At 44.4% G+C, this 27,618-nt stretch overlaps 1 protein-coding gene across 1 annotated transcript in view; it reads right to left on the reverse strand.

The window, feature by feature from the left end:
- Positions 1–19,133, reverse strand: part of PPM1J (protein phosphatase, Mg2+/Mn2+ dependent 1J) — a 56,334-nt gene extending 37,201 nt beyond the window's left edge. The window contains exons 1-2 of the mRNA XM_066600052.1: positions 18,604–19,133; positions 1,143–1,281 (exon numbers count right to left, since the gene is read on the reverse strand). Of these exons, the coding sequence (XP_066456149.1) occupies positions 1,143–1,281; positions 18,604–18,866 (402 nt within the window). The 5' untranslated portion in view covers positions 18,867–19,133. The remainder of the gene's footprint in view (positions 1–1,142; positions 1,282–18,603) is intronic.
- Between the last annotated feature and the right edge of the window lie 8,485 nt (positions 19,134–27,618).

The following is a 27,618-nucleotide window of genomic DNA, read 5'->3' on the forward strand; positions in this document are numbered from 1 at the left end:
TGCTGTGAAATGTATGTATGATAAGGAACATTTATATATATATATAGCAGAAAACCTGTCCCAGGTCGGCGAATGCACGTATATCCATATATACAGGAATAACAGTTAGAATGCAAAGACGACGGCTGTTTCATATACACAAAACATTCGGGGAGGTCCCAATCACAGCGCAGCATTCATTTTACCTCAGCAATATAAGAAATGAAAGCAGCGCTGTGATTGGTTGCTTTCATAGGAGTGTGGTATGGGCTATTTTTCTTGGCCCACTCTGTAGATGCTATGGTGATCATGACTAAGTGTAAGGAATAGCATGTAGATACATAACACATATAAATGAGGGCAGAGTTGCACCTTCAATGGTGTCCATAGCTTTTAAAATTAAGTATAAGGCTTACTGCACCCCATGCAATGAGGAGGAGACTGAATAGAGCACTGGTCATGCAAAAGCGCTAACACTCTATTCGTTTTTAAAGAGACTGCAAGCGATCAAGCACTTCCGTCAGCCCTCTTGAAATCAGTGAAGCATTAAGCCCTGTTCTCAAGATCAGTGGGGGTCTCAGTAGTAAGACCCCGACCATCAGCAAGTTACAGCATATGAGAGCTTGCTGGATATTTACAGTGAGTCAACAGTTATTCCGCCTGACTGCCCCATACACATCCATCCCCGGGCAAGCGTGCATGTATTTTCATTAGGAGAGGGGAATAAGCCATTGACAGGATGATACGGCAGCAGCTTATCTCCTGCAAGAACAAATCCATGGTAAATCCATTATGCCCTTCCTTTCCCGACATCTGCTTTGGTACACCCCCATAACATCATATGTGTGTGGGCACCATTAGGACTATATGCTGCTCCTTAACATCATACAGGAGGTCTCCACAAAATGTAACTGTAGCATAGGCTTTGGGATAATCATGTGAAGGCTGGGCACGGCACTAACCAACTCGCCTCCACCCGCTCAGTAATGTTAGATCGCTCTTGCTCTTCTTTACTCTTCTAGATAAGATAACATTTTTTCTTGGTCACGGGGAGAACATATATTATTGGAATGGCGGTCAAGAAATGTATAACGTCAGGAGTGAATTCACCTTTTTGGCAAAGTTAATAATTTTGAACAGTTTTCCCTTCTGCTAACACTTACCTTGCAGACCGATTGTAGATTTGTGTTTAAATTCTGGTCACCGAGTAAGTTATTATACTTCTCATCTATGTCATCTGCGATCACAAATTGACAGCATGCCTGGTCTTCATTGTGCTGGCTTTTGCCAGCATTAATCACTCTGCAATACAAATATAGACAAAGGTTAATTATAAAGAAACCTAAAGACATGGCAAGTTGGAACCAACCCATCGTAGAAATAATAGTGACAGCAGGTCCCATACAATCTGGTACATAAATGGCTGCACCATATCAAAGAATACTCAAAAACGGTGTAAAAGATCCGTATGGCAAAAAAGCCCTGACGTATGTTTTGGTGTCTCCGCCAGGATACACTAGGGTCAGAGCGGAAACGCTGCTTCCACCCGTGTAGTGGCCGGTGCTCGTAATTGCAAGTGCAGCTCTCATTGAAATCACTGGAGACGCATGGTGTGGATGAAGGAGGCTTTTTGGATAATGACTTTAGATTGTAGGTATCCCAAGGGTCTAGACCTGAAAACAGATGTCTTATATTTTTACTGCATTAGTAGATCAGCGTATACTGTATGCCGTAGCGTGTCTGTTTAATATATTTGACATTCATATTTTCTAGCTGTTTATGAGTATTCATAGGCGGAGTTATGTTAATTGGGAGTGAATATAGGAGTTACTCTATATCTGGAGTTTACTATGACTGAGACTCATTTGCTTTAGTGGAAACACGTAAGAAGTATCCAGCATGTGCTTTTTTAAATTGTTGGAATAAAGTTTGTTTTTAACTTCATCTTGGAGTGCTGACCCCTAGGGTGATGTCACATCGTGACCTTTTCTTGGCAGACTGCTTTTCCGGGGTGGTTTACCATAGCCTTTCCCAGTCATCTTTACCCCCAACCAAGCTGGGTACTCATTTTACTGACCTCAGAAGGATGGAAGGCTGAGTCAACCTTGAGCCAGCTACTGTATGTGAACCAAGCAGGGATTGAACTTGCAACCTTCAGGTCATGAGCAAGAGCTTAGGACTGCATTTCTACTGCCTTAACACTCTGCGCCTCCTGTATACAAAGGCTATTATTGGCATCCTCTGTCCAGAGATGCCAGAATAAATACTGTTCAAGACATTCTGACTGAGATAACTGGGCACTGAGCCAGCCTATCAGTGAGACATCAGAAGAAAGCTGCGACTCCCACGGTTCCCATTGTGTGCATGCACTGGGAAGTGCATCACATGGTATGGTGCCAACATCGTGACATCCCACCGGCCCCATGCAGAGACCTGGAAGGAGCTAGCGCAACAAGAACCCTGACATAAGTTATGCATTCCACTTCAATCCATTATGAATAACAGAACATGGAGCATACCCTTACACTAACTTATTCTACATCTTCAAAAAGACATACAATTGAGTATGAATATATAAGTATAGGTGATGAAACCGTGAAAACCACTAGAAAACAGGAAACGGGGCTGGTAAGAGCGTATGAAGGTGTAAGAGTAACCTAGCAGTGGTTTCTGCACATTATCCCCCAGAGTTAATATAGTTCACTTAGAAGACTCATGACAGTGGTCAAAAGCAGAACAGGCTGCTACAACCAGCTTGTGGGGGATGGGAAATAAACTAATGTATGCAAATGTCATAGAAGACCTTGCTGGAGAAATATGCTGAACTTGTTACTTACAACAGTTGGAAGATTATTATCACTGCTTCTCTATATAAACTATGCAATAATAAAATGCCACAGAAGAAAAGCCAAAGACGCCATCTTGTCTGTAACACGTGTGTTCTTCACCGATGCATCGTATACACAATTAGGCATGCCTGATTGAGGACGCTACGATACCCTTTGAATATCACCTAAAATAAATGATTACTCCAACAAAAGAAAAGCACTGTAGATGTTATTGAAGACAGTGGGACAACCCCATCAAATCCATGGAGCGTTCTGGTGACCAACTGTCCAAATATTCATCTCTACTACAAGGAACAGGGACGTTATACACAAAGCTAACACCTTATTACATGCTCTACCTGTTCAGACAACAGGTCAGTATTTAGGATACAATGTTGGCTACATTAGCACTTAGAGTTCCGTTTTCCTGCTCCATCACGGGAGCAAGACCACAGAATCCACTGGCCGAACTCATCCATCTTATGACGGAATCGAACGGACCTCTCTGACTATATAATGGGGTCCGTTTACTTTTCATTTGGCTATCTAGGATTTTTCAGGATGAGATGCACTTGCATTTTACCAGAATTCAGTGACAGAAGCCCTAAAGGAAATCTCCAGCTTTGAGGTTGAGTTGCGTTGTGGGTAGGTGGGTGCTTGATGTCTCTGAACAGCTTACTGACAGCTAGAGCTGCGAACCTTGGTTTTATTGATTTTATCTTGTTGTGATGGAAGACGCGAATAACTGATAAAGACTAGCAGAGGTTTTTTTTGGTCCTTTTAGACGAGCCAATTCTCATTTGAATGAGCGAATTTCATCATCGCTAGCTTGTTCGCATTCGTGCAGAATCGTTCAGAATCATTCAGCTCCTGTGTAAGTGAAAGAGAGGGACCGAACGAGCGCTGTTTAAACTGAACGATAAGCGAACGAGCCAACGATGATTTTTATGCGTGAAGAAATTAAACGATGATTTGCATTTGTCGTTTCCTTGCTTTTAGACTTTTTAGAACAAATTTTTGAATAAGGGCTCCTACTCACTAGCAATATGTTTTCTTACGATGCAAGAGTGAGTGAAAACGCATGATTATGAAACCAATGATTTTCAATGGTTTCATACTCATTTGTGATGTTTTTTCTGAAGCCCCGCAGCGCTAAGAAAAAGCTGTGCTATTGCCCATTGTCTTCAATTGAGGCCAGCGGCAGCAGCACCAGTCCCGTTGAAAACATAGGGAATACATTGCGCTCCCCTAACACATCTGTGACAGCTATGGCAGGGGATTCCTTTATCCCCATGGAGATGAAGGAATCCTCTGCACAGCTATCACAGCTGTGGCAGAGGTCCGCGATGCAATCCCATTGCTTTCAATGGGGCCGGCGCAGCTGCTGTCCCATTGAAAGCAGTGGGTTGCAGGCAACCACCGCAGCAATGACTTTCGGAGAAGGGCTTGAAATATAAGCCCTTCCCTGAAAATCAGCCCTAGCTGTAAAAAAAAAAGTGAAAATAAAATGTTTTTTTTACTCACCTAGAAGAGCTGTCTGGCTCTTCTCTCCAGCCCCGGCAGTCTTCTTCTGTCTTTTGCAGGTTGGGGATTGTAAAATCCCCGCCTCCAGAAAGCGCTGCCTCAGATTGGCTGAACCCTGTGACCAATCAGAGGCAGCGCCGAGCCGTCATTGACTGACAGCTGAGTGCTGCCTGTGATTGGTCGCAGCATTCAGCCAATCACAGGCAGTGCTCAGCCATTCATTAAAGTCGACCAATCACAGGCATCACCAGCCCCATTGAAAGCAATGGGGTAGCATCGCAGACCTCTGCCACACCTTCATCCCTTCGGTCCCCGCGGGAATGAAGGCATCCCCTGCCATAGCTATCACAGCTGTGTCAGGGGAGCGCGATGTACTCTCTATGTTTTCAATGGGGCTGGCGCTACTGCCGCCGGCCCCATTGAAAACAATTGGCGATAGCGCAGTTTTTTCTAAGCACTGCGGGGCTTCAGTGAAAACATCGCAAATGAGAATGAAACCATTGAAAATCATTGGTTTCATAATCATGTGTTTTGACTCGTTATCGTATCGCAAGAAAACATATCGCTAGTGGGTAGGAGTCCTAATCGCTTCATCTGTACACAGTACTAGCATGATTCCCTCAACAGATAATTTGTCATTTATGTTCCCCCCCAGCTAGTGCTCCAGACTTAAAAAAAAATGTCTAATGGACAAATTGAAATAAAAATAAAACTATGGTTTAAAAAAAAAAAAGAACCAACTTATTTTACTGAGAATTCGACGAACTTATCCAGAGTGCCCCCTCCCTCCCAATATAATCTACACAGATCATCCAAGTCTCTCCTCCCAGTAATCTACACATGCAGAGTGAGGCCCCCACCAGGTATAATACACACTGTGTTGTGCCCTGGTACACACAACCAGAGCATCCCCTTGCGGTATAATAACATCCAGATATCCAATCAGTGCAGTTGCTGTAAGACACACACGCCCTATTTCACCGCCTATATGGACAAGGCAGGAAGGAGCTGTGTAAGAATCTTAGTCCTCCAGTTTGCAGAGTATTGCAGTAGAAAATCTAATTGAAAAATGATTTTTATATAAAATAAAAAACAATTATGGTAAAATACACATTCATAGCCTTGAAGTATATTATTTCTGGAGTTATGGTAAACTTTTCCATATGAATTTGTGAGGGTCTATGAATACATCTCTGTCAACTAGAATAATAGAGAAAATTTACTAATATTGTCTAATTTTTAAGCCCCATTTACACTCAAAGATAATCACTCAAAATTCGTTGAAAAGATAGCTTGAATGACAGTTTGAGAGACCATTTAGCATAAACTACTAATGGGCAGTGATGTCCATTAGTAGCTTATTAACTTCATTTGCATGTAAATTAGCCTACCTTTGCTGCATGCAGATAACAGCGGTTGGTCTGTTATCTGCATACAGCTCCATTGTTCTACCTTGGGACAGCAGCTGAAAACAATATATTCAGTGCTCCAATGGAGAATCACAACATGGGGTCCCTGCTATCAGCTGTCCGGCTGAATGATGGTTTTTATGCTGAACCAAAAATCATCGTTCAGCCAAAAAGCTAACAATGGTAGCATTTACATGCATCAGTCACTCACTAGACATTATTTGAATGAATTTTGAGGGATAATCATTGTGTCTAAATGGACAGTGTAAAGTTAGGCCACAGTCTAAAAATGTGCTAAATTGTATGGTAAATTTGGTCTATCTTTATAAACTTTCATCTAATATGATCACCTATTGGCTGACTTGCTCCAGTATTTTGTGTCAAACGTTTTGTTGTTGAATCTGAAGCCATGGGCCCTTCCTGTGAAGCCATGGGCCCTTCCTGTGAAGCCATGGGCCCTTCCAGTGAAGCCATGGGCCCTTCATGTGAAGCCATGAGTCCCTCCTGTGAAGCCATGAGTCCTTCCTGTGAAGCCATTGGCCGTTCCAGTGACGCCATGAGTCCTTCCAGTGAAGCCATGATCCCTTCCTGTGAAGCCATGATCCCTTCTTGTGAAGCCATGAGCCCTTCCTGTAAAGCCATGATCCCTTCTTGTGAAGCCATGGGCCCTTTCTGTGAAGCCATGGGCCCTTCCAGTGAAGCCATGGGCCCTTCCAGTGAAGCCATGGGTCCTTCCAGTGAAGCCATGAGTCCTTCCTGTGAAGCCATGAGCCCTTCCTGTGAAGCCATGAGCCCTTCCTGTGAAGCCATGAGCCCTTCCTGTGAAGCCATGAGCCCTTCCTATTAGGCTACATGTATGCCAGGTTTTTGTTGCAAATTCTACTAGAATTCCGGTGCATTATGCCCAGTAAATCTCTCCAATGTGGTGGTTTCACATTTGCGCTAGAACCTCCAGTCAGAGGTTCAGTCATAGATTGGTCACAAAATATGGAAGAAAAAACCGGGCAGCTGAGCAAAGAGCGAACGGACCCCATTATAGTCAATGGTGTCCATTCAGCGCTGTTTGGCTCCGACATAAGTCAGAGCTGCTCGGCCAGGACATTCCTATTTCCTGCCCCCCCAAAAATGTAGCAGAAAAAGACAACCTCGCAGATGTGAAACCACCCTAAGAACGTCTTCTTAAATACTTATACTTAAATACTGAAAATTAGCAATCCATCTCTGACATAGAGTTGCAGTCTGGCCGTAGAGGATGATGAGAGCATTCACCTCTAACCACACTGTCTGTTAAGTCAAGGTCTAATGACAAAAACTATCTTCGGAGCTTTCTTACCATACCACGACTTGTTTTTTTCTCGTTCTGCTCTGTTTTATACATAGTGTTAATATATACAGACATCCACTCATTCACCCTATAGACAGAGCCTTTGGTTTTCTGCTTCAGAGATTCTGATTACTGAAGCCTGACTAGAACCCTCAAATCAAAGCCACTTTTCATGAATGTGACATAACCTAGAAGTGTCGGCAACTTCTAGCACACACTAGAAATATTGGATGAGGGGGACAAGAACAATTTGCCATCTAAGAAGTCACCAAACTTCTAATGTCCGAGTACAACTGCTTAAAAGCTGCGGAATTGGGAATTTCTACTTCTACAGACTTTAAATAAAAAGGGAGAGAAGCCTAATGAAATGTGCTAATTATCTAACTCTTCATTTCATTAAACCGCTCAGATTATTTAAATATTCTCCATACATTGGCTGTGTGTTAAAGGAGATCTGTCAGCTCTCCCGACTCAAATGCACAAGGCCGGATTTGCATTGCGGAATCCGGAACTTGCGTCCGCCTCCAGATTCTGGAGCAAATACCTGCCACAAATCATGACTTTCCACATACAAGTCTGGTACGTGCTTTCTTAGAAGTCTATATTGTACCGTCCTACTGTTCTCACTCCTGGGATTAAACTGACAAACGGGTTTAGGGCTCGTTAACATGGACGTATTTGCGCGCGCATTTTCTGCCACAGAAAAAAAGATAGAACATGCTCCAGGTTTCTGCACATTTGCGTACCAAATGTCCCCATAGAAGTCAATGGGGGGTGCGCGCAATAGGCAAGGAGATGCGTGAAACACTGCGTAAGAACACGTGTGGAGCTAATTAGCCATTTTAATCGGTGCGTTTGTTTGCCGTGTGCAGATGAACATGTCCTGAAGGCAGAGAAAGCACAGTAAAATATGCCTATACACGGCAAAAACACCTCTTTTGTAGCGCAAAAAAACTGCGCTAAGGCATACACAATTGTGCTTACGCCTGTATGAGGCCACCCGTATTCACACAGCTGTGGCCATACTGCACTTGTAAAACCTAGCAGCAGAAAACATCAAAGAGTACATGGAAACCATCAAAATGCCCTCCAATGTTCGTGGAGCCGCAATATTGCTGTCCTGTTTTCATATGTGAAAACGAACAATACAGCAAAAAAGAAACGCATCGGGGCTCAAGGGGGCTGCAGTCAAGGAGGATAAATAAAGGGTTAATACCATCAGAGATAACTCATATGCAAGGGGGCAGTAAGTCCTTTCTGAAGCACAGCGGTTTTATATAAAAGGTCATAAATAGAGATGAGCGAACCTACTCGGCCACGCCCCTTTTTCGCCCGAGCTCCGCGATTTTCGAGTATCTCCGTACTCGGGCAAAAAGATTCGGGGGGCGCCGTGGGCGAGTGGGGGGTTGCAGCGGGGAGTGGGGAGGGAGAGAGAGAGGGCTCCCCCCTGTTCCCCGCTGCTACCCCCCGCTCCGCCACGCCTCCCCCCCCCCCGGCGCCCCCCAAATCTTTTCACCCGAGTACGGAAGTACTCGAAAATCGCGGTGCTTGATCGAGTAATTCGCTCATCTCTAGTCATAAACTATATATATATATATATATATATATATAGTTTATGGCTTTGTATATATATCCTGTTTCTGCAAAAAATAGGCCAGGGCCTTATATTTATTTTTGCTACAGAATATGTGCCAGGGCTTATTTTCAGGGAATGTCTTAATTTAACAATAGCAGGACTACCCGATCTGTGCGAGAGCCCGGCACTTCCAAAACTTAATGCCGTTCACACAAGAGCTCAGACCTTTGTTGTTATCACCGTTTTTACTGTATATTCTGACAAAGCCCTCGGCCGCCGAAACAGGAGTCATAAATCTCGCTTTCACAAAGCAATGGTTGTGATTGGTTCTTTGAGAGCTGCATTGATTGGCTGAGCAGCAGATGACGGCGGGAACAACGGCAGGGCTCTGGAAAGCACTGGAGAGGCCCAGATAGAGTCCGCTGGGTAAGTGACTCGGCTGACCAGCGTGAAAAGCGCTGTAAAAATGCAGAAATTGTGTTTTTACGGCCTTTTTTGCGCACTTAAAGCATTCATATTGATTTTTCTATGAATTGTAACTTGGCCTTATTTCCGGGGTAGGGCTTATATTTCAAACCTCTCTGAAATTTGCGCTAGGGCTTATTTTTGGGGAAACAGGGCATATACATTACACATACCCTCACTGCATTACAGTGTCCCAATATTGTGGTGAATAGTGTACTGCTCAGCCACAGCTGCCAATGGTCAGCAAGATTGTGCGGCTATAGGAAGCTGGGTGGAGTCTGATCTGCAAGCGGTACCCATTACATGGGAACGCACCCTTATATATACCTACACTGATAAGTTATAACAAATCTTTAGGGCCGGGAAGAGATTTTTGGCTCAGAGAGAATTGACTGGACTGGATACAATTGTAGCAAACTCTCATATGTATTAGATCCTTGTAGGTTCTTAGGGCCCATTCACAGAGCGTACGCTAGTTGCACCCCAAGATTCTCAGTTGCAACCTGCATCGGACGGCACATGGACACATGGCCGTGTGGTGACCAATACCCCCGCTCAGTGGATATTAATACAGACCAGAATAGGACTTACTGCAATTTTTTTCACACCATTGGTCCATGTGAATAGCATAACTGGCTAATGGGTCCATATGTTGTCTATCAGATACGCAGACCAGAATTGTGCCGGTGTGAATGAGCCGTTGGGTATAAACAAGAACGCTTTAATTCACCAACCGCAAAGAGAAATCTTAAAATTTTCTGATGAGGAACTGAAGCATGAAGCAGTTGTGGAGCATTCACAGTGATTAAACCTACGACGCGGTCACAGCTACTGCGCTAACAATGGAGGCTGCACCGACCAACTGCAAACGAAAGCATTCCCTACTTGACTTCCTTTGTGGGTTACGAGAAGCATAATGTCGTGCTTACTAGTTACTAAACATATAGTCTTGTGACTGTTTGTGGTCTTGGCGGCCCGAATCATAGTCAGTGGACCTTCTTCCTCTATTACTAAGACTCCCTGCTTTCTGAAGAATGCCTGTCTCAGTAAATGACAGCAGTCGGGGGACGTCCTCAGCTCAGACGTCAAGGCTATTTATTCATTCCTCCAATTCAGTGCCTTTTTGCATAGCATTATGGCCCTACCACATTTTTTGCCTTCCTCTGGATCAACATTGGGGGCTAATAGGTTGAACTAGATGGACATATGTCTATTTACAGCCTAACATACTACGTACATGTTACTACGCTTGACATATATGCTGGGAAAAGTTCCCTACATAGGTTGGGCTGACACGACCGTGTTTGCCGGCGTGCATCTCTCGCATGCAGGCATGCAGCAAGTCTGCAATGATATGGGTACTTGCTGCGTGCCACCAATGCCTATATGCTATCCTGGCGTGTATACGTGCGTAATACGTGCCAAGAAAGAGCATGCAGCGGTTTTTCTTTTTTGCGCATGTGTTTCGCGTGCATCATGTGGGCGACACAATTGAAAGTCTATGGGAGACTGTGAGTGTAATACACAGTAACATACGCTCGTGTGAGACTGGCCATATACATATGAGGGAAGACTGTGACCTATCCACTGTATAGACATACAGTGGGATACATTGCCCATGGGATACCATTATACCAAAAACGAACTCCGTGTGGAATACCTTTTCTACTGCATACCTGTCTATGGAAGAGTGTAGTCTACTGTGCTATACCATACTTTATTTTTTTATGGTATACGAGGGGTGTCAAACTCATTTTCACCAGCCTTCACCAACCTTGGTGATGGTTGCCTTCAAAGGGCCGATTGTAATTGTAAGACTATATAAATGTAACTACTCCTCAACTGTTTATACAGTCTTAGGCCCGCCTTACACGAGTATATTTGCGCGCACAATACGCAGGGAATAGAATTCATAGATTTCAATGTGTATAGTTGACATTTCCGTATTTTGAGCGTCCGCTTCAGTTGCAGAGCGGTGTCTCTGCTCAAGAATCTCCTGCTGCTGCGTTCTGCTCCCAGTCTGCGTAGCATCAGCATAACGTGAAGACGCTGATATCTGAAGAAGGACCCACAATCACTGCTTATGCTTGACAGGAGGCGGGCCCATCCTTTTACTGGACGGGTCTCCCTGCGGCACACCCTCAACCCTGGCGGCATTGCATATTGCAGAGGATGGTCCATCAGCATGGCACACAGTAATGCCTAATGCAATTCCATCAAGGCAGCAGCAGCTGTGTGTGGGCAGTGGAGCCGGTCAGGGGTGAACCTGTGTGACCAGGGCCCACTGGGTGATTCACCTCGCGGGCCACTTAAAATGAGCTGGCGGCCTGGATTTAGCCAGCAGACCTTATATGTTACATTTAAACATCACTAACATGATGTGCACAAGCCGCATGGTGAATGGGAACTTTGCACGAAATACCAAGCTAGGCAAGTTCTATGGGAACGGAGCTGTCTGCTTTCTACAGAAATCAGCTTAGTGCATGAGTGCACCAGCCCAGCAAAGTGCTAATCACCAGGCGTCCCGAGCAGTGGACCCCACTAATCTACTATTGATGGCCAATAGATTCTGGTCGACTGCAGAGGTTTCAATGACAATGGTTGTTTAGGATATTGACTTTGGCTCCTGCTGCAATCTGCAGGATTGTGCAAATCCTTTGGTCAGGTGCCAGCAGTGCTTACTATTACAATGCGGATATACAGAAAATGACTGCGAATGCAGTAAAATATTTGCTATTCTGTAAAATATCTGGAACGTACAGTTTGTGGTTTTCAGGATGCCTTTCCAAAATGTATATTTGTTAGACTATATTTGTACTGCATTTGGAAACTTGTTCAGGACTTCTGTCCCAGTGAGGGCTGAAAGGGTGTCCAGAAGGAACTCTGGAAACTCTGTAGACTGCAATTAGTAAAAAAGATCCAAAAGCTGCAAACTTTGATCTCTGCTTTAGCAGGCTTCTGTTCGATTTTCGCTGGACAGAGTGGTGTACTTGACTATGTACTGCTATCTGTCGAAAATGCCATAAAGAAACGGACGTTTGCTAAAAAGGAGACAGATCATGCAATTCCTCTGCAGCCCTTGGAAAGTGGGCAGTAGTCCTGGTAGCCTGCATCTACTTTATGTGGTGCAGGGCTCCACCCTATAAAGAATTGGCTTTATTAGTGGGGAATTGGTCCAAAAGTCATGGAATTGGCATGAAGAGGAAAACAAACACCACAGCTTTTGTCTTGGGTGACAAAACAAGACACGATAATGGGGGCCTAGTTAGATCTATGGTATGGGCTTCCTCTTTTCTATACATGGCACTGACTATATACACCCATATGAGTGCAGTGTAGGATAGAGAGGAAGAAGCCGAGTTTGACAGAACATAAAATCCTCCGATAATTAGGCTACAGCAACAACAGGATCCATGAGATCTTATGTTGGACAAGTTCATCTTATGCCATCCGTTCCCACGTAGAGGAAATGTATACTGCATGGTAAATAGTCCTTTATTATTGCAGTCTATGGAGAATATGTCAGAAAGTCCTTCAGACGTATGTAGGGTCAAAGCGGGATGTGAATGCAGTTTACGGCCAGTTTCACGAGTATATTGTACCATAATACGGACGTCTTACAGATAATACTCTAATTATAGGTCATCAGTATTCGATCTGTATTTGCCATCATTGGTTGTATTTTCTACTGGGCAAATATGGATTCTTATTTGCCCAATAGAAAATATTACCAAAAAACGAAAATATGGAGATGCATACAGATCAAACCCTGACATACGGATGCATCCATATTGTAATCCCTTGCCATAAACTGTGAGCACATTTTTCACACAATATGGACAAAAGTACGGCCATGAAAATAGATACACAGATTTACATCAGCCCCATGTAACTGTCTGCAGAATACGGAGTAAACACAGGCTAGAAATACATTTCTCTGAAAGAGGCCTATCTATGGTGGGCTTTAGCTGATCCAGCTTTAGGGCTCTTTCACACTGGCATGACTATTTTCGGCCGGCCGTGTCAAAGCCACAGAGCAGTGGAAAATCACGAGAACAGGCGTTAAAAGCCCGTTCTAATGCCCGTTCGGACCGCCCGGGACTGGCGAGTATACGCCGAGCCCATGATATCGTTGGGTGGGTGGAGACAGTTTAGCTCTGCTAAACTGCCTCCCCCTTTCCACCCCATTGCTAGGGGAGGGGGCAGGACAAGGCGGGAACTAGTGTGCTATGCTCCCGCCTCCTCTTGGACCCTTGCGGGACGGGGTGGGAGCATAGCAATTAGCTCTTGCCCCCTCTCATTGCAAACAGTCGGCAAGGGGCAGAGAGAAGGAGGGGAGGGGGTGGGAGTTTATCAGACACGCTGCTAAACTCCCTCCCACCTCCCTTTTCTGGCAGTTGTCATAGGCTCCCATAGGAGTCTATGCACCCACCACCGTACTCCAGCCAGAAGATAGTTCCTGAACTATCTTTCACAGCCAAGGTAAAAGTGCCCTGCTGAAATCCCCTCCTATGCGCCATGTTGGCCGGCCGGGTGCTTTTATGCTGCGGGAATACGTCATCTGAACTGATACATTGTAAACCAATGCATCAGATGGGCAGCGAATATCGGCCAGACGTGAAAGCGCGGCCGATATACGCTCGTGTGAATTAAGCCTTCCACTGGCTCAAAATATGACATGGTAGATGTTTGTGACACTTTTGGCTACCTACACACAGGAGAGCGCAATATCACTCCGAGACACTCATCTCTATATCGCGCTCGCCAACGTGCAATTTCATGCCGATAAAAGGAGCTTCTATGGCAAAAACGCCTCCCATCACTTCTGTGAAGTAGCGATCCTCCAGCGCGGCTCTCAGCCGTGTTAGAGGATCAGGAAATGTTCTCCAATTGTTTTCAATGGGATACCTTGCGTCGCACTCACGTCCGCATTGCACGCCATGTGATGTGATTTACTGTCACACTGAAAACAATGGGCGATGAGGAACACAAACAGAGAGGACATGCAGGAATTTTTGCTATGCGGGAAAACATAGTTTGTGTATATGACACCATTAAAGAGAATAGGTTTCATATTTGCGTGAGATTTGTCCGTCTCACAATGCAGAAATCTCGTGTGAGTTTCTTCGCCGTTGTGTGAACTCGTCACAGATCCGACTCAAAATACCTGAAGAAAAAGTGTTGCATGCAGAGTTTTTTTTTCTGTCCAAGTGCCAGGCAGCTAGTGAAAAGCGGACGGACCCCATTATAGTCAATGGGGTCCGTCCAGCGCTGTTCTGTCCCGTCCAGAGACAAAGCTGTCCGGCTGCGGGGATTTCCCTTTCCTGCTCCCCGAGTCTGAAGCTAACCTTACAGCAATGCTTTATCATGTACTAATGAGTAACAACTGCACAAACACGACACCTGCAACTGTGTTTCAGGATGCAAGGCACATACGGCGTATTTAGACTCAAAGTTCTGGAAATTGGACTATACTGGTTCACACATTACTGATCGGCTATTAAGAGAGGATATTGGCTGCACACGGGTAATCCGGGTTAAGCATGCGGGAGCCCACAGCGGAATCCGCCTCTGACCCTGGCCGGTGACCCTGTGTACCTTGTCTTTTCTGTAATGTGGATGACCGCAGGCGGTCGCCGTCAGTCATGCGCAGTACTTTTTCTCCCCCCCTTAAATATTTGGCTTCCCGTGCCGTCGCTAGGCGATGACGCAGGTACCCACGGCCTATCAGTAATATTAATTGCGGATGAGCTGCGGGTTTGACAGCTACCATTGACTTCAATGGAAGCTGTCTGCGTGGAGCGCGGCAAAATACAATATGCTGCAATTTTTCCTCCGCTCACGGAAATCACAATTGGTTTCCACAAGTGTGAAGGAAAAGCAATTTTCATTAGCGTGTTTTGAACAGTATTTGCTGCGGATTTCGACGGCAAATTCCGCGGCAAATATCCATTCGCGTGCAGCCAACATAAGTTGCTCTCCCAGCGTGCAAATGACTTGACTCCCCGCTGGAGTTGGCATGCACTATATCGGGGGGTGCAGGGATTGTTTCGTTAAAACGGATGCTGTATTGCAGGTTTTAGGCCTTCTTTAAATCTTTTTTCCTCATCTGCGTAGATTAGAAACTGCAACTGCAGGAGAAGCATGAGCCTATGGAAACATGTCTATAAATACAAGTCACTAGTACTGATTTTGCTCACCTCTGTTCCACTTTCAATAGTTTATGAATTGGTGTGTGATGGAAGATGATTACAATAATGAGTATATATATAGCAATGGTAAAAAAAAGAAGCAGTTGTAGAGCATGTGATGCCATGGAAAGTGCAGGACGGAACGGCGTATCATGATTGAGTAGGATGGAATTGTACTATTTTACTATAGAAAAGCTTTGATTGGTGGAAATTGAACACCCTTTGGCTCCCATTAGCGTTCCTTGCCGCTCTTTTCTATGGCCCATTGTTAGCTTTCCGAAGGGGGGGGGGGGGGGGGGGGCTAACAGTGGCCCTTTAGCAATTTTGTTAACGTTAATTGAGGAAGCTGTTCCTCGTGATCTCTCACAAATTTTGGGACCTTCCACATGGAAAGGTATGGGCTGCACAACCCATCGCATGCCACGGTAAATTCTGCACCAAAATCTGAAAATGGCTTAAAACCTGCCTGCGATTCTCCATCAAAATCTGCAGTTAGACCTGCGGATTTTGGTGTGGAATTCCGGATCTGCGGATTTGGCTCCATCCTGCGGCGTAATTCTGTCCAACATGAAAGGTCCTTTTTTTCCTTTTCATTGATCACTCTTTGTAGCTTTGTATGGCCAGGCTCACACGACTTGGTGTGCTGGTGTGCCGTGCGCATGTTTCACACATTTAAGCACGCAACAAGGTCACAATGACTTACATAGTTGCTGGGTGCATCAAAATAGAACATATTGCAATGTCCATGGCCATTGCGTAATATCGCCAGCGATATTCTGCTGCAGGGCAACAGGGGATCCGCTGTCAGTTCTCTGTGGTGAGCTTATTCAGCAGATAGGCTCACCCCAGAGAATCGCGGCATGCCACAATTTAGATCCCGCGAGCGGAGAATCGCTATGATTCTCTACTCGTGGACACCGCGGCTGCGCTTTCCGTAGCAGTGCTATGGAAAGAGTTCACTGCGTTACCCGCGGACAGATTAGCACCGTGGGTAATGTGATGAACAATCACCCGTGGACAGGCAGCCTTAGGGAGAGCACCTAGAAGGTGAGTGAGGAGACTTATAAGGCCATTCATGCTCCTCTGGGTAATATGCAAATAAGGGAGATGGAACAATATCTCTGCAGCGCCACCTATTGGAAAGCAGCATTACTGCAAGTCAATACGAAGTAGCATATGCTCATGTGAGTCAGGCCTTATACAGATTTTTCATGGGTTTTTTTACATTTTTTTAAAGAATGACATTTCAAAATTACTGTTATTTCTTTTCCTAATAACATTTCAATGTAAACGGATAGCGTATTCCTGTTGATGAGTCCTCATTAAAGAGGACCTATCGTGTCCTTATGTTAGCGGGTCAGCTGCATAGCTTTGCATGGGCGGCCCTCTTGGCGCTATCGCCATTCTTCTTTTCTCCATACTGGCCCTTGTTCCTCTGTAAGGCTCCCAGCCCTTTGAATGAGCCCAGCTGGGTGGTCCACACCACTCACTGACAGTCAAATCTGCCCAAATCCATTGGCAGTCAGTGGTGGAACAGGAGTGAGTTGGGAGAAAGGATCAGCAGTAGTATCAGCAGAGCAGCTGTTGTAAAGCTATGCAGCTGGCCCCGCTGACATAGGATGTGAGAGGTCCTCTTTAAAGGAGTCTTCCAGTTTTATCAAAATAACAGCCGGCACATCCACAGCACAGAGAACAAGACACCGCATGGGTACACAGGGGCCACCGCCAGGGCACAGGGTCTGATTCCGCTGCGAGATCTCACAGTCGGAATCTGACCCGGCCGCGTGCATTCGGCTTTACGTTACTTTTGAGCTTTGTTTCTACGTGTCAATTCCTTATTGTTTCATGATCTCTGTTCGCTGTCAGACAAAAACCTTCTTGTTTCGTCCGGCGGCTGAGAATTGCGGGGACCCCGACATGTTCCTACTGAAGGGAGAATAAAGTGAATCCAGCCTAAAGCTATTCATGCTTGAATGGGATCTGTTCAGCCGTCACCTCCCGCACACACTTGACTCGGTCAAATCTGTAGTGAGGGGAATCCGACCCGCTCGTGTGAGCCCGCTTGTAGGAAGAGATCAGAGTGGTGGTCGCGCACGTGGGGCGCTGCTCCGTTCATTTTCAGTGGGACTACCAGAGTTAGTTGAGCGCTTGCACTTCAGTTAGCCCCATTGAAATGAATGGAATGGTGCTGCACGTGTGCGACCGCCGCTTCATTCAGTCTGCTGTCACTGCGTGTGGGTGCTGCAAGCCCATAGTGACAGAACAAGGGGGCACGAGACCTCTGACACCAAACAAGGCCAGTACCATGTAAGTGTAAATAAGGGCCGCTCCACACTGACACGATAAGTGAGAAATGTACATGAAAAAGGTCTAAAAACGCAACCATTCAGGGTCTGATTTACATTTGCGCCACTTATTACGTGCATAACTTTTGTGCATGTAATATGCAGCGAATAGCGCCCATTGATTTCAATACGCAGGTAATAGAACCCATAGCAATCAGTCACACGTCCTTCTCTTGTACATGCAACATACGTGCTGGGAAAAACAGCATGCTCTAGTGTTATATGCATTCGCGCACCAAAGGTCTCCATAGAGGTCTACGCTGCGCAATTCTGTTGGAAAAAGAACACATCCTTAACCCATTAAGCTAAATAGCCATCTAAATCCGGGGATAGTCGTGTTCCGTGCACAAAAAAAACCTGCAAGCGCAAAAACTACAGTAAACTATGCCAATATGCGGCAAAAAAGATCTAATTCATAGCGCAAATGTTGTGCTGCGTCACGAGCAATCGCACATACGCCCGTGTAAAGTCACCATACATTGTTTATTTTACCAGGATCGTGCAGTTCTCTGTATAAGTGAACGAGGAAGACCGCACGAGCGCTGTTTAACCGGAGGATTAGCGAACGCGCCAGCAATGATTTTCAGGCCTGCATAAAAGGAACGATCAGCGACTGATTTATCGTTGGCCGCGGTGACACTGCATGATTATCGGTCAAATTTGAACGTTTCAACAATAGTTTTTTTTAAACGATGATCGTTCCGTGTAAAAGCACGTTAACCCATTACCGCCTGCGGGTCGGTTAAACACTGCGCTTCCACCTGTTTCTGGGAGTACGAACAGGTGTATTTCACGGATGACCATATGGCGGCCGGGATGCGCCCACCTCACCCATATAAGTTAACAGTCTTAAAATCTCCACTGAGGTCCAGTGTGAACGCAGACGACACGGTCACCCCTGAAGGACATGCCAATGCTGCCAACCTGCACCACCCATAGCAGATGAATGCCAGTGTACTCACTCTGCATAGCCGGCCCCCCAGTGCAGCTCTCCGGGGGTCTGCAGGGTCAGCACCGTCCTGGCATTGTGATCGCCCGACTTCTGGAACTCCTCCGGCGATAACTTCAGGAAGGGCGGCCGACAGGGGGGCTGAGGCTTGGCGATGGGAAGGCTTGGGGTCTCCTTCTCCTTCTCCGGGGTGCAGGGGGCGGGCAACGCACTTTGCTTGCTGGACAGGGACCCCCCCAGAAGTCCGGTAACCGCTGCCTTCACCCTGCTGATCATCACTGGAGCATCCGGGCCCGGGTGATGGGCAGCGGCGGGCACAGGTGATGGGACAGGGTGGCACTGCCCATCCGTGGCCTCCCGCTTCGGGCTGTGCTGCAGTCTATGCCGTGCTCCCCGGCAGCCCCCACTGCTGCAGCGCCGCCGCCGCCGCGTCCTACTCCGCACGAGCTCTTCTCAGCTCCAGAACTGCAGTCCAAGTACTCTTCTCCATTAGTCACAACAGCAGCCAATGCATCTGACCTTCATGTGTGATCGGAGGCTGAGCCTCCTGCTGGGGGGAATAGTAGCAGCACTAAGTGACATGACAAGTATTAGTCATGTGTAATAGTATATAATAGTAGCAGCACTAAGTGATATGACAAGTATTAGTCATATGTAATAGTATATAATAGTACCAGCAGTAATAGTGACATGACAAGTATTAGTCATGTGTAATAGTATATAATAGTAGCAGCACTAAGTGATATGACAAGTATTAGTCATATGTAATAGTATATAATAGTAGTAGCAGCAATAGTGACATGACAAGTATTAGTCATGTGTAATAGTATATAATAGTAGCAGCACTAAGTGATATGACAAGTATTAGTCATATGTAATAGTATATAATAGTACCAGCAGTAATAGTGACATGACAAGTATTAGTCATGTGTAATAGTATATAATAGTAGCAGCACTAAGTGATATGACAAGTATTAGTCATATGTAATAGTATATAATAGTACCAGCAGTAATAGTGACATGACAAGTATTAGTCATATGTAATAGTATATAATAGTACCAGCAGTAATAGTGACATGACAAGTATTAGTCATGTGTAATAGTATATAATAGTAGCAGCACTAAGTGATATGACAAGTATTAGTCATATGTAATAGTATATAATAGTACCAGCAGTAATAGTGACATGACAAGTATTAGTCATATGTAATAGTATATAATAGTAGCAGCACTAAGTGATATGACAAGTATTAGTCATATGTAATAGTATATAATAGTAGTAGCAGCAATAGTGACATGACAAGTATTAGTCATGTGTAATAGTATATAATAGTAGCAGCACTAAGTGACATGACAAGTATTAGTCATATGTAATAGTATATAATAGTACCAGCAGTAATAGTGACATGACAAGTATTAGTCATGTGTAATAGTATATAATAGTAGCAGCACTAAGTGATATGACAAGTATTAGTCATATGTAATAGTATATAATAGTAGCAGCAGTAATAGTGACATGACAAGTATTAGTCATGTGTAATAGTATATAATAGTAGCAGCACTAAGTGATATGACAAGTATTAGTCATATGTAATAGTATATAATAGTACCAGCAGTAATAGTGACATGACAAGTATTAGTCATGTGTAATAGTATATAATAGTAGCAGCACTAAGTGATATGACAAGTATTAGTCATATGTAATAGTATATAATAGTACCAGCAGTAATAGTGACATGACAAGTATTAGTCATATGTAATAGTATATAATAGTAGCAGCACTAAGTGATATGACAAGTATTAGTCATATGTAATAGTATATAATAGTAGTAGCAGCAATAGTGACATGACAAGTATTAGTCATGTGTAATAGTATATAATAGTAGCAGCACTAAGTGACATGACAAGTATTAGTCGTGTGTAATAGTATATAATAGTAGAAGAAGCAATAGTGATATCACAAATACTAGTCATGTGTAATAATAGATAATAGTAGCAGCAGTAAGTGACAAGTATTAGTCATGTGTAATAGTATATAATAGTAGTAGCATCAATAGTGACATGACTGATACTAATCATGTGTACTAGCATATAATAGTAGCAGCAGTAATAGTGACATAACAAACACTAGTCATCTGTAATAGTATACAATAATACGAGCAAACAGCAATAGTGACATGACAAATACTACTCATGTGTAATAGTATATAATAGTAACAGCAGCAGCAATAGTGACATGACAAATACTAGTCATCTCTAATAGTATATAATAGTAGCAGCAGTAATAGTGACATGACAGATACTAGTCATGTGTAATAACATATAATAGTAGCAGCAGCAATAGTGACATGATAAATACTAGTCATGTGTAATAGTATATAATAGTAACAGCAGCAGCAATAGTGACATGACAAATACTAGTCATCTCTAATAGTATATAATAGTAGCAGCAGTAATAGTGACATGACAGATACTAGTCATGTGTAATAACATATAATAGTAGCAGCAGCAATAGTGACATGATAAATACTAGTCATGTGTAATAGTATATAATAGTAACAGCAGCAGCAATAGTGACATGACAAATACTAGTCATCTCTAATAGTATATAATAGTAGCAGCAGTAATAGTGACATGACAGATACTAGTCATGTGTAATAACATATAATAGTAGCAGCAGCAATAGTGACATGACAAGTATTAGTAGTGTGTAATAGTATATAATAGTAGTAGCAGCAATAGTGACATGACAACTATTAGTAGTGTGTAATAGTATATAATAGTAATAGCAGCAATAGTGACATGACAAGTATTAGTAGTGTGTAATAGTATATAATAGTAGTAACAGAAATAGTGAGATGACAAGTATTAGACGTGTAATAAGATATAACAGTAGTAGCAGCAGTAGTGACATGACAAGTATTAGTGGTATAAGAGAATATAATAGTAGTAGCAGCAATAGTGACATGACAAGTATTAGGGGTCTGTAATAGTATATAATAGTAGTAGCAGCAGTAGTGAACAAACAGATAGAGAGAGCAGCAACGAGAGAGAAAAGCGGCAAGAGATAGAGAAGGGGCAAGAGAGAAAGAATGGGAAGCGATGAGAAAGAGAGAGAGAAGCAGTGAGAAAAATAGAAGGAAGGAAAGAGAGAAATGGAGAAAGAAGTGGTGAGAGAGAGAGAAGCGGTGAGAAAGAGAGAAGCAGCAAGAGAAAGAAACAGAAAGAGAAGCATCAAGAGAGAAGCGGTGAGAGAGAGAGAGAGAGAGAGAAAGAGAGAGAAACGTTGAGAGAGAGAAGTGAGAAAAAGCAAGGGAAATGGAGAGAGAAAGAGAGAAGCGGCAAGAGAAAGAAGCAGTGAGAAAGAGAGAGGGAGAAGCGGCAAGAGAGAGAGAATCAGCGAGAAAATGAGAAGTGATGAGAGAGAGAAGGAACAAGAGAAGAGGGAGGAACGACAATAGAGAGAGACAGACAGAAAAAGAAACGTTGAGAAGGAGAGATAGAAATGGTGAGAAAAAAAGAGAGGGAAGCAGAGAGAGAAAGAGAGAAAGACGTGGTCAGAAAGAGAAAGAGAAAAGCAGTGAGAAAGAGAGAAAAGGAGCGACCAGAGAGAGAGAGAAGTGGTGACAAAAAGAAGTAGCAAGTGAGAGAGAGAGAAGCGGCAAAAAAGAGATAGAAGCAGCAAGAGAGAGAGAAGTTGCAAGAGATAGAGACAGAAAGAGAAGCTGTGAGAAGGAGAAAAGCAGTGAGAAAAAGAAAGTGAAGCAGAGAGAGAAAGAGAAACAGAGAGAAGCAGATAGTGAGAGAGAAGTGGTGCGAGAGAGAAGCACAGAGAAGTTGTGAGAGAGAGAAGCGGTGAGAAAAATAAGGAGAAGCAGTGGGAAAAAATGAAGTAGTGGAGAGACAGAAAAGGAGAGAGAGAAAGGTGGTCAGAAAGAGACAAGCAATGAGAGAGAAAGTAGTGACAAGAGAGAGAAGTCATAAGAAAGAGAAGCGGCGAGAGAGACAGAAGTGGCGAGAGAGAGAGACAGAATGAGAACTGGTGAAGAAAGAGACAAGCGTTGAGAAGAATAGATGGAAGCTGATGGAGAAACGGAGAGAGAAGTGGTGAGAAAGAAAGAGAGAAACAGAAGCGGTGAGAGAGAGAAGTGGCAATAGAGACTGAGAGAGAGGCGGCAAGAGAGAGAGAAATAGAAAGAGAAACGGTGAGAAAGAGAGACAGAAGTGCTGAGAAAAAAAGAGGAAAACAGAGAGAGAGAAGTGGCGAGAAAGAGAGAGAGAGAAGCAGATGGAGAGAGAAGCGTCAAGACAGAAGCGGTGAGAGAGAGAATCGGCGAGAAAGAGACGAAGTGATGAGCGACAGAGAAGCAACAAGAGAAGCAAGAGGATTGACAATAGAGACAGATAGAGAAGTAGTTAGAGAGAGAGAGACTGAAAAAGAAACAGTGAGACGGAGAGAGGGAAGCGGAAAGAGAGAGACAGAAAGAGAAGCTGTGAAAAGGAGAGAAGTGGTGAGAAAAAGAGAGTTAAGGGTAGAGAGAGAGAAACAGAGAGAAAGAAGAGGTGAGAAAAAGAGAGAGAGAAGCATTGAGAGAGAGAAGCGGTGAGAAAGAGAGAAGCGGCGAGAGAGAGAGACAGAAAGAGAAGTGGTGAGAAAGAAAGAGAGAGAAGTGGTGAGAAAGAGAGAGGGAACCGGCGAGAAAAAGAGGGAAGCGGAGAAAGAAAGAGTAAAACAGAGAAAGAAAGAGAACAGCTGCAATAGAGAAAAGCAGTGAGAAAGAGAGAACAGGAGTGACCAGAGAGAAAGAAGCAGCAAGAGAGAGAGAGAAGCGACAGGAGAGCAAAAGAAGCGGCATGAGATAAAGAGTAAGACAGAAAGAGAAGCAGTGGGAAAAAAAGAAGCGGTGAGAAAAAGAGAGAGATAGAAGTGGCAAAAGAGAGAAAAGGACCAATGAGAGTGAGAGAGAAGCAGTGACAAAGAGAGAGAAGTGGTGAGAGAGAGAGAAGCAGGGAGAGAGAGAAACAGTGAGAGACAAAGAAGCGGTGAGAGAGAGGAACATCGAGAGAGAAGCGACAAGAGAGAGAAAGAAGTGGCATGAGAGAGAGAGAAAGACAGAAAGAGAAGCGGTGAGAAAGAGAGAGAAGCGGTGAGAAAAAGAGAGGGAAGCAGAGATAGAAAGAGAGAAAATGGATAGAGTGAGAAGCGGTGAGAAAGGCAGAGGAAAGAGGCGACAGAGAGAAGTTGTGAGAAAGAAAAGGAGCAACCAGAGAGAGAGAAGCGGTGAGAAAGAGAGAAGTGTCGAAAGAGAGAGAAAAGCAGCAAGAGAGAGAGACAGAAAGACAAGCGGTGAGAAAGAGAGAAAAGCGGTGAGAAAAAGAGAAGGAAGTGGGGAAAGAAAGAGAATAACAAAGAGAGAGAGAAGTGGCGAGAAAGAAAGAAAAGAAGCAACCAGAGAGAGAGAGAAGCGACAAGAGACATAGACGCGACGAGAGAGAGAAGCAGTAGGAGAGAGTGAAGCGGAGAGAAAGAAAAGTGACAAGAAAGAGAAAGAAGTGACATGAGAGAGAAAAACAATGAAAAAGACAGAGAGAAGCAGTGAGAAAAAAAGAGAGAGAAAGAGAACCAGCAAAAGAGAGAAGCAGTGAGAAAGAAAGAGAAGCAACGGGGGAGAGGGAAGAGCTTTGAGAGAAGGCGAAGTGGCAAGAGAGAGACAGAAAGAGAAGCAGTGTGAAAGAAAGAGAAGCAGTGAGAAAAAAAGACAGGGAAGTGAGAAAGAGAGAGAAAAGCGGCAAGTGGTGAGAAAGAGAGAGAAGCAAGAAGTAAGAGAGAGAAGCAGCGGGGGAGAGTGAAGCGGAGAGAGAGAGAAGCAGTGGGGGAGAGTGAAGCAGAGAGAGAGAAGCGACAAGAGAGAAAGAAGCGGCATGAGAGAGAGACAGAAAAAAAGCTATAAAAAAGAGAGAGAAGCGGTGGGAAAAAGAGAGAGAAGCGGTTAAAGAGAGAAGCGACGAGAGAGAGAGAAAAACGGTGAGAGAGGGACAAGCGGCAAGAGAAAGAGAAGTGGCAAGAGAGAGGCAAAGATGCGGCAAGAAAGAGAAAAACAGCAAGAGAGAGACAGAAAGTGAAAAAGAGAGGGAGGCAAGGAAAGAAAGAGAGAAAAATGGAAAGAGTGAGAAGCGATGAGAAAGAGAGAGAAAGGGGGCGAGAGAAGTGGTGAGAGAGACAAAGAGCGACAAGTGAAAGAGAAGCGGCGAGAGAGAGAAAGAAGTGATAAGAAAGAGAAGTGGTGGGAGAGAGAAACACGACAAGAGAGAGAAATAAGCGGCATGAGAGAGGGACAGAAAGAGAAGCAATGAAAAAGAGAGAGGTGGCGATCGTGAGAAGGGGTGAGAAAGAGAGAGAAGCCACAGTAGAGAGAGAAAAGCGGTGAGAGACGGAGAAGCAGCAAGAGAAAGAAAAGTAGAGAGAGAGAGAAGCAACAGGAGGGCAAAAGAAGTGGCATGAGATAAAGAGAGACAGAAAGAGAAGCAATGAAAGAGAAAGAGAAGCATCAAAAGAGAGAAAAGGAGCAACCAGAGAGAGAGAGAGAGATGCAGCAAGAAAGAGAGAAGCAGGGAGAGAAAGAGAGAGAAGCGGCATGAGAAAAGGAATGGCGAGAAGAGAGAGAGAGAAGTGGCATGAGAGAGAGAGACAGAAAGGGTCGGTGAGAAGGAGAGAGAAGCTGTGAGAAAAAAAAAGGAAAGCAGAGAGAGAATGAGAGAAATGGTGAGAAGAAGAGAGAAGCGGTGAGAAAGAGAGAGAGAGAGAGAGAAAGAAGCCGCAAGAGAGAAAGAGAACCGACGAGAGAGAAAAGCAGTGGGAGAGAGTAAAGCAGAGAGATAAAGAGGCGACAAGAAAGAGAAAGCATTATGAGAGAGAAACAGAAAGAGAAGCAATGAAAAAGAGAGAGAGAAGCAGTGGGAAAAAGCAAGAGAGAAAAGTGGCAAAAGAGAGAAGTGGTGAGAAAGAGAGACGGAAAAGCGGCGAAAGAGAAGAAGCGGTGAAAAAGAGACGGGAGAAAGAAAAGCAGCGAGAGAGAGAGAAGCGGAGAAAGTGAGAAAAGGAGTGACCAGAGAGAGAGACGGATGCAGTGAGAGAGAGAAAAGCGGTGAGAGAGAGAGAAGCAGGGAGAAAGAGAGAAAAACAGCACGAGACAGAAAAGCGACAAGAGAGAGAGGAATGGTGAGACAGAGAGAACCGACAAGAGATAGAGAGAAGTGGCATGAGAGAGACAAAAAGAGAAGCAGTGAAAAAGAGAGAGAAGCGGTGAGAAAAAGATAGGGGAGCAGAGAGAGAAAGAGGAAGAAATGGGGAGAAAATGAGAGAGAAGCATCGAGTGAGAGAAGTGTTGAGAGAGAGAAGCTGCAAGAGAGAGAGAGAGAGAGAGAGAAAATCAGCGATAGAGAGATAGAAAGAGAAGCGGTGAGAAAGAGAGAAAGAAGCAGTGAGAAAAAGAGAGGCAAGCGAGGGGAAAAAAGAGAAAATGGAGAGTGAAAAGAGGTGAGAAAGATAGAGAAAAGCGTCGAGAAAGAAAAGTGGTGAGAAAGAGAGAAATGGAGCGACCAGAGAGAGAGAGAGAGATGGAGAAGTGGCAAAAGAGAGAGTGAGAGAAGCAATGAGTGAGAGAGTGAAGCGGAGAGAGAGAGAAGCGACAAGAGAGAGAAAGAAGCGAGATGGGAGAGAGACAGAAAGAAAGAGAGAGACAAGCAGTGGGAAAAAGAGAGAGAAGCGTTGAAAGAGAGAAGCGGTGAGAAAGAGAGAGAAGCAGAGAGAAAGAGAGGGACAAGTGGCAAGAGAGAGAAAGAACAAAAGAGAGAGAAGCGATGAGCGCGAGAGAAGCAGCGAGAGAAAAAGAGACAGAAAAAGGAGAGAGAGAAGTAGAGAGAGAAAGAGAGGGAAATGAAAAAGAGAGAGACACGGAGAGAGAGAGAGCAGTGGTGAGATAGAGAGTGAAGCAGTGAGAAAGAGAGAAAGATAAGTGGCAAGAGAAAGACAGAAAGAGAAGTGGAGAGAGAGAAGCTGTGAAAGAGAGAAGTGGCAAGAGAGAGAGAGAGAGAGAGAAAAACGGCAAAAGAGAGACAGAAAGGGAAGCAGTGAGAAAGAGAGATAGAAGCAGTGAGAAAAAGAGAGGGAAGTGAGGGAAAAAAGAGACAACAGAAGAGAGTAAAAAAACGTGAGAAAGAGAGAGAAAAGCATCGAGAAAGAGAAGTGGTGAAAAAGAGAGAAAAGGAACAACCAGAGAGAGAGAGAAGCAGCAAAAGAGAAAGAGAGAGAGAAGCAATGAGTAAGAGAGTGAATCGGAGGGAAAGAGAAGCAACAAGAGAGAGAAAGAAGCAGCAAGAGACAGAAAGAAAAGTGATGAAAAAGAGAGAGACAAGCAGTGGGAAAGAGAGAGAGAGAGAAGCGGTGAGAAAGAGAGAGAAGCGGAGAGAAAGAGAGAAGTGACAGGAGAGAGAGAAAAGTGGCAAGAGAGAGAAAAGCGGTAAGAAAGAGAAGGAACAAAAGAGAGACAGAAAGACAGAGACAGAAAAAGAAGGAGAGAGAAGTGGAGAGAGGGAAATGAAAAAGAGAGAGAAGCGGAGAGAGAGCAGTGGTGAGAAAGAGAGAAGCGGTGAGAAAGAGAAAAAGATAAGCGGTGAGAGAGAGAAGCTGTGAAAGAGAGAAGCGACGAGAGAGAGAAGCGGCGAGAGAGAGAAGCAGAGAGAGGGAAGTGGAGAGAGAGAGAAGTGGATAGAAAGAGTGAGTGAATGGTGAGAAAGGGACACGGCAAGCGAGAGAAGTGGAGAGAGAAAGAGAAGCAGCGAGAGAGAGAAGTAGTGAGAAAGAGAGAAAAGCAGTGAGAAAGAGAGAGAAAGAGAAGCGGTGAGAGTGAGAGAAGTGGTGAGACAGTGAGTGAAGCAGTGAGAGAGAAACTGCTCGAGACAGAGAGAGAGATAAGGAGCAAGAAAGAAGTAGTGAGAGAGAGAAGGGGCATGCGTGAGAGAGAAGTGG

The sequence above is a fragment of the Eleutherodactylus coqui genome, chromosome 4 (genome assembly GCF_035609145.1).
Source record: "Eleutherodactylus coqui strain aEleCoq1 chromosome 4, aEleCoq1.hap1, whole genome shotgun sequence".
Classification (NCBI taxonomy): Eukaryota; Metazoa; Chordata; class Amphibia; order Anura; family Eleutherodactylidae; genus Eleutherodactylus; species Eleutherodactylus coqui.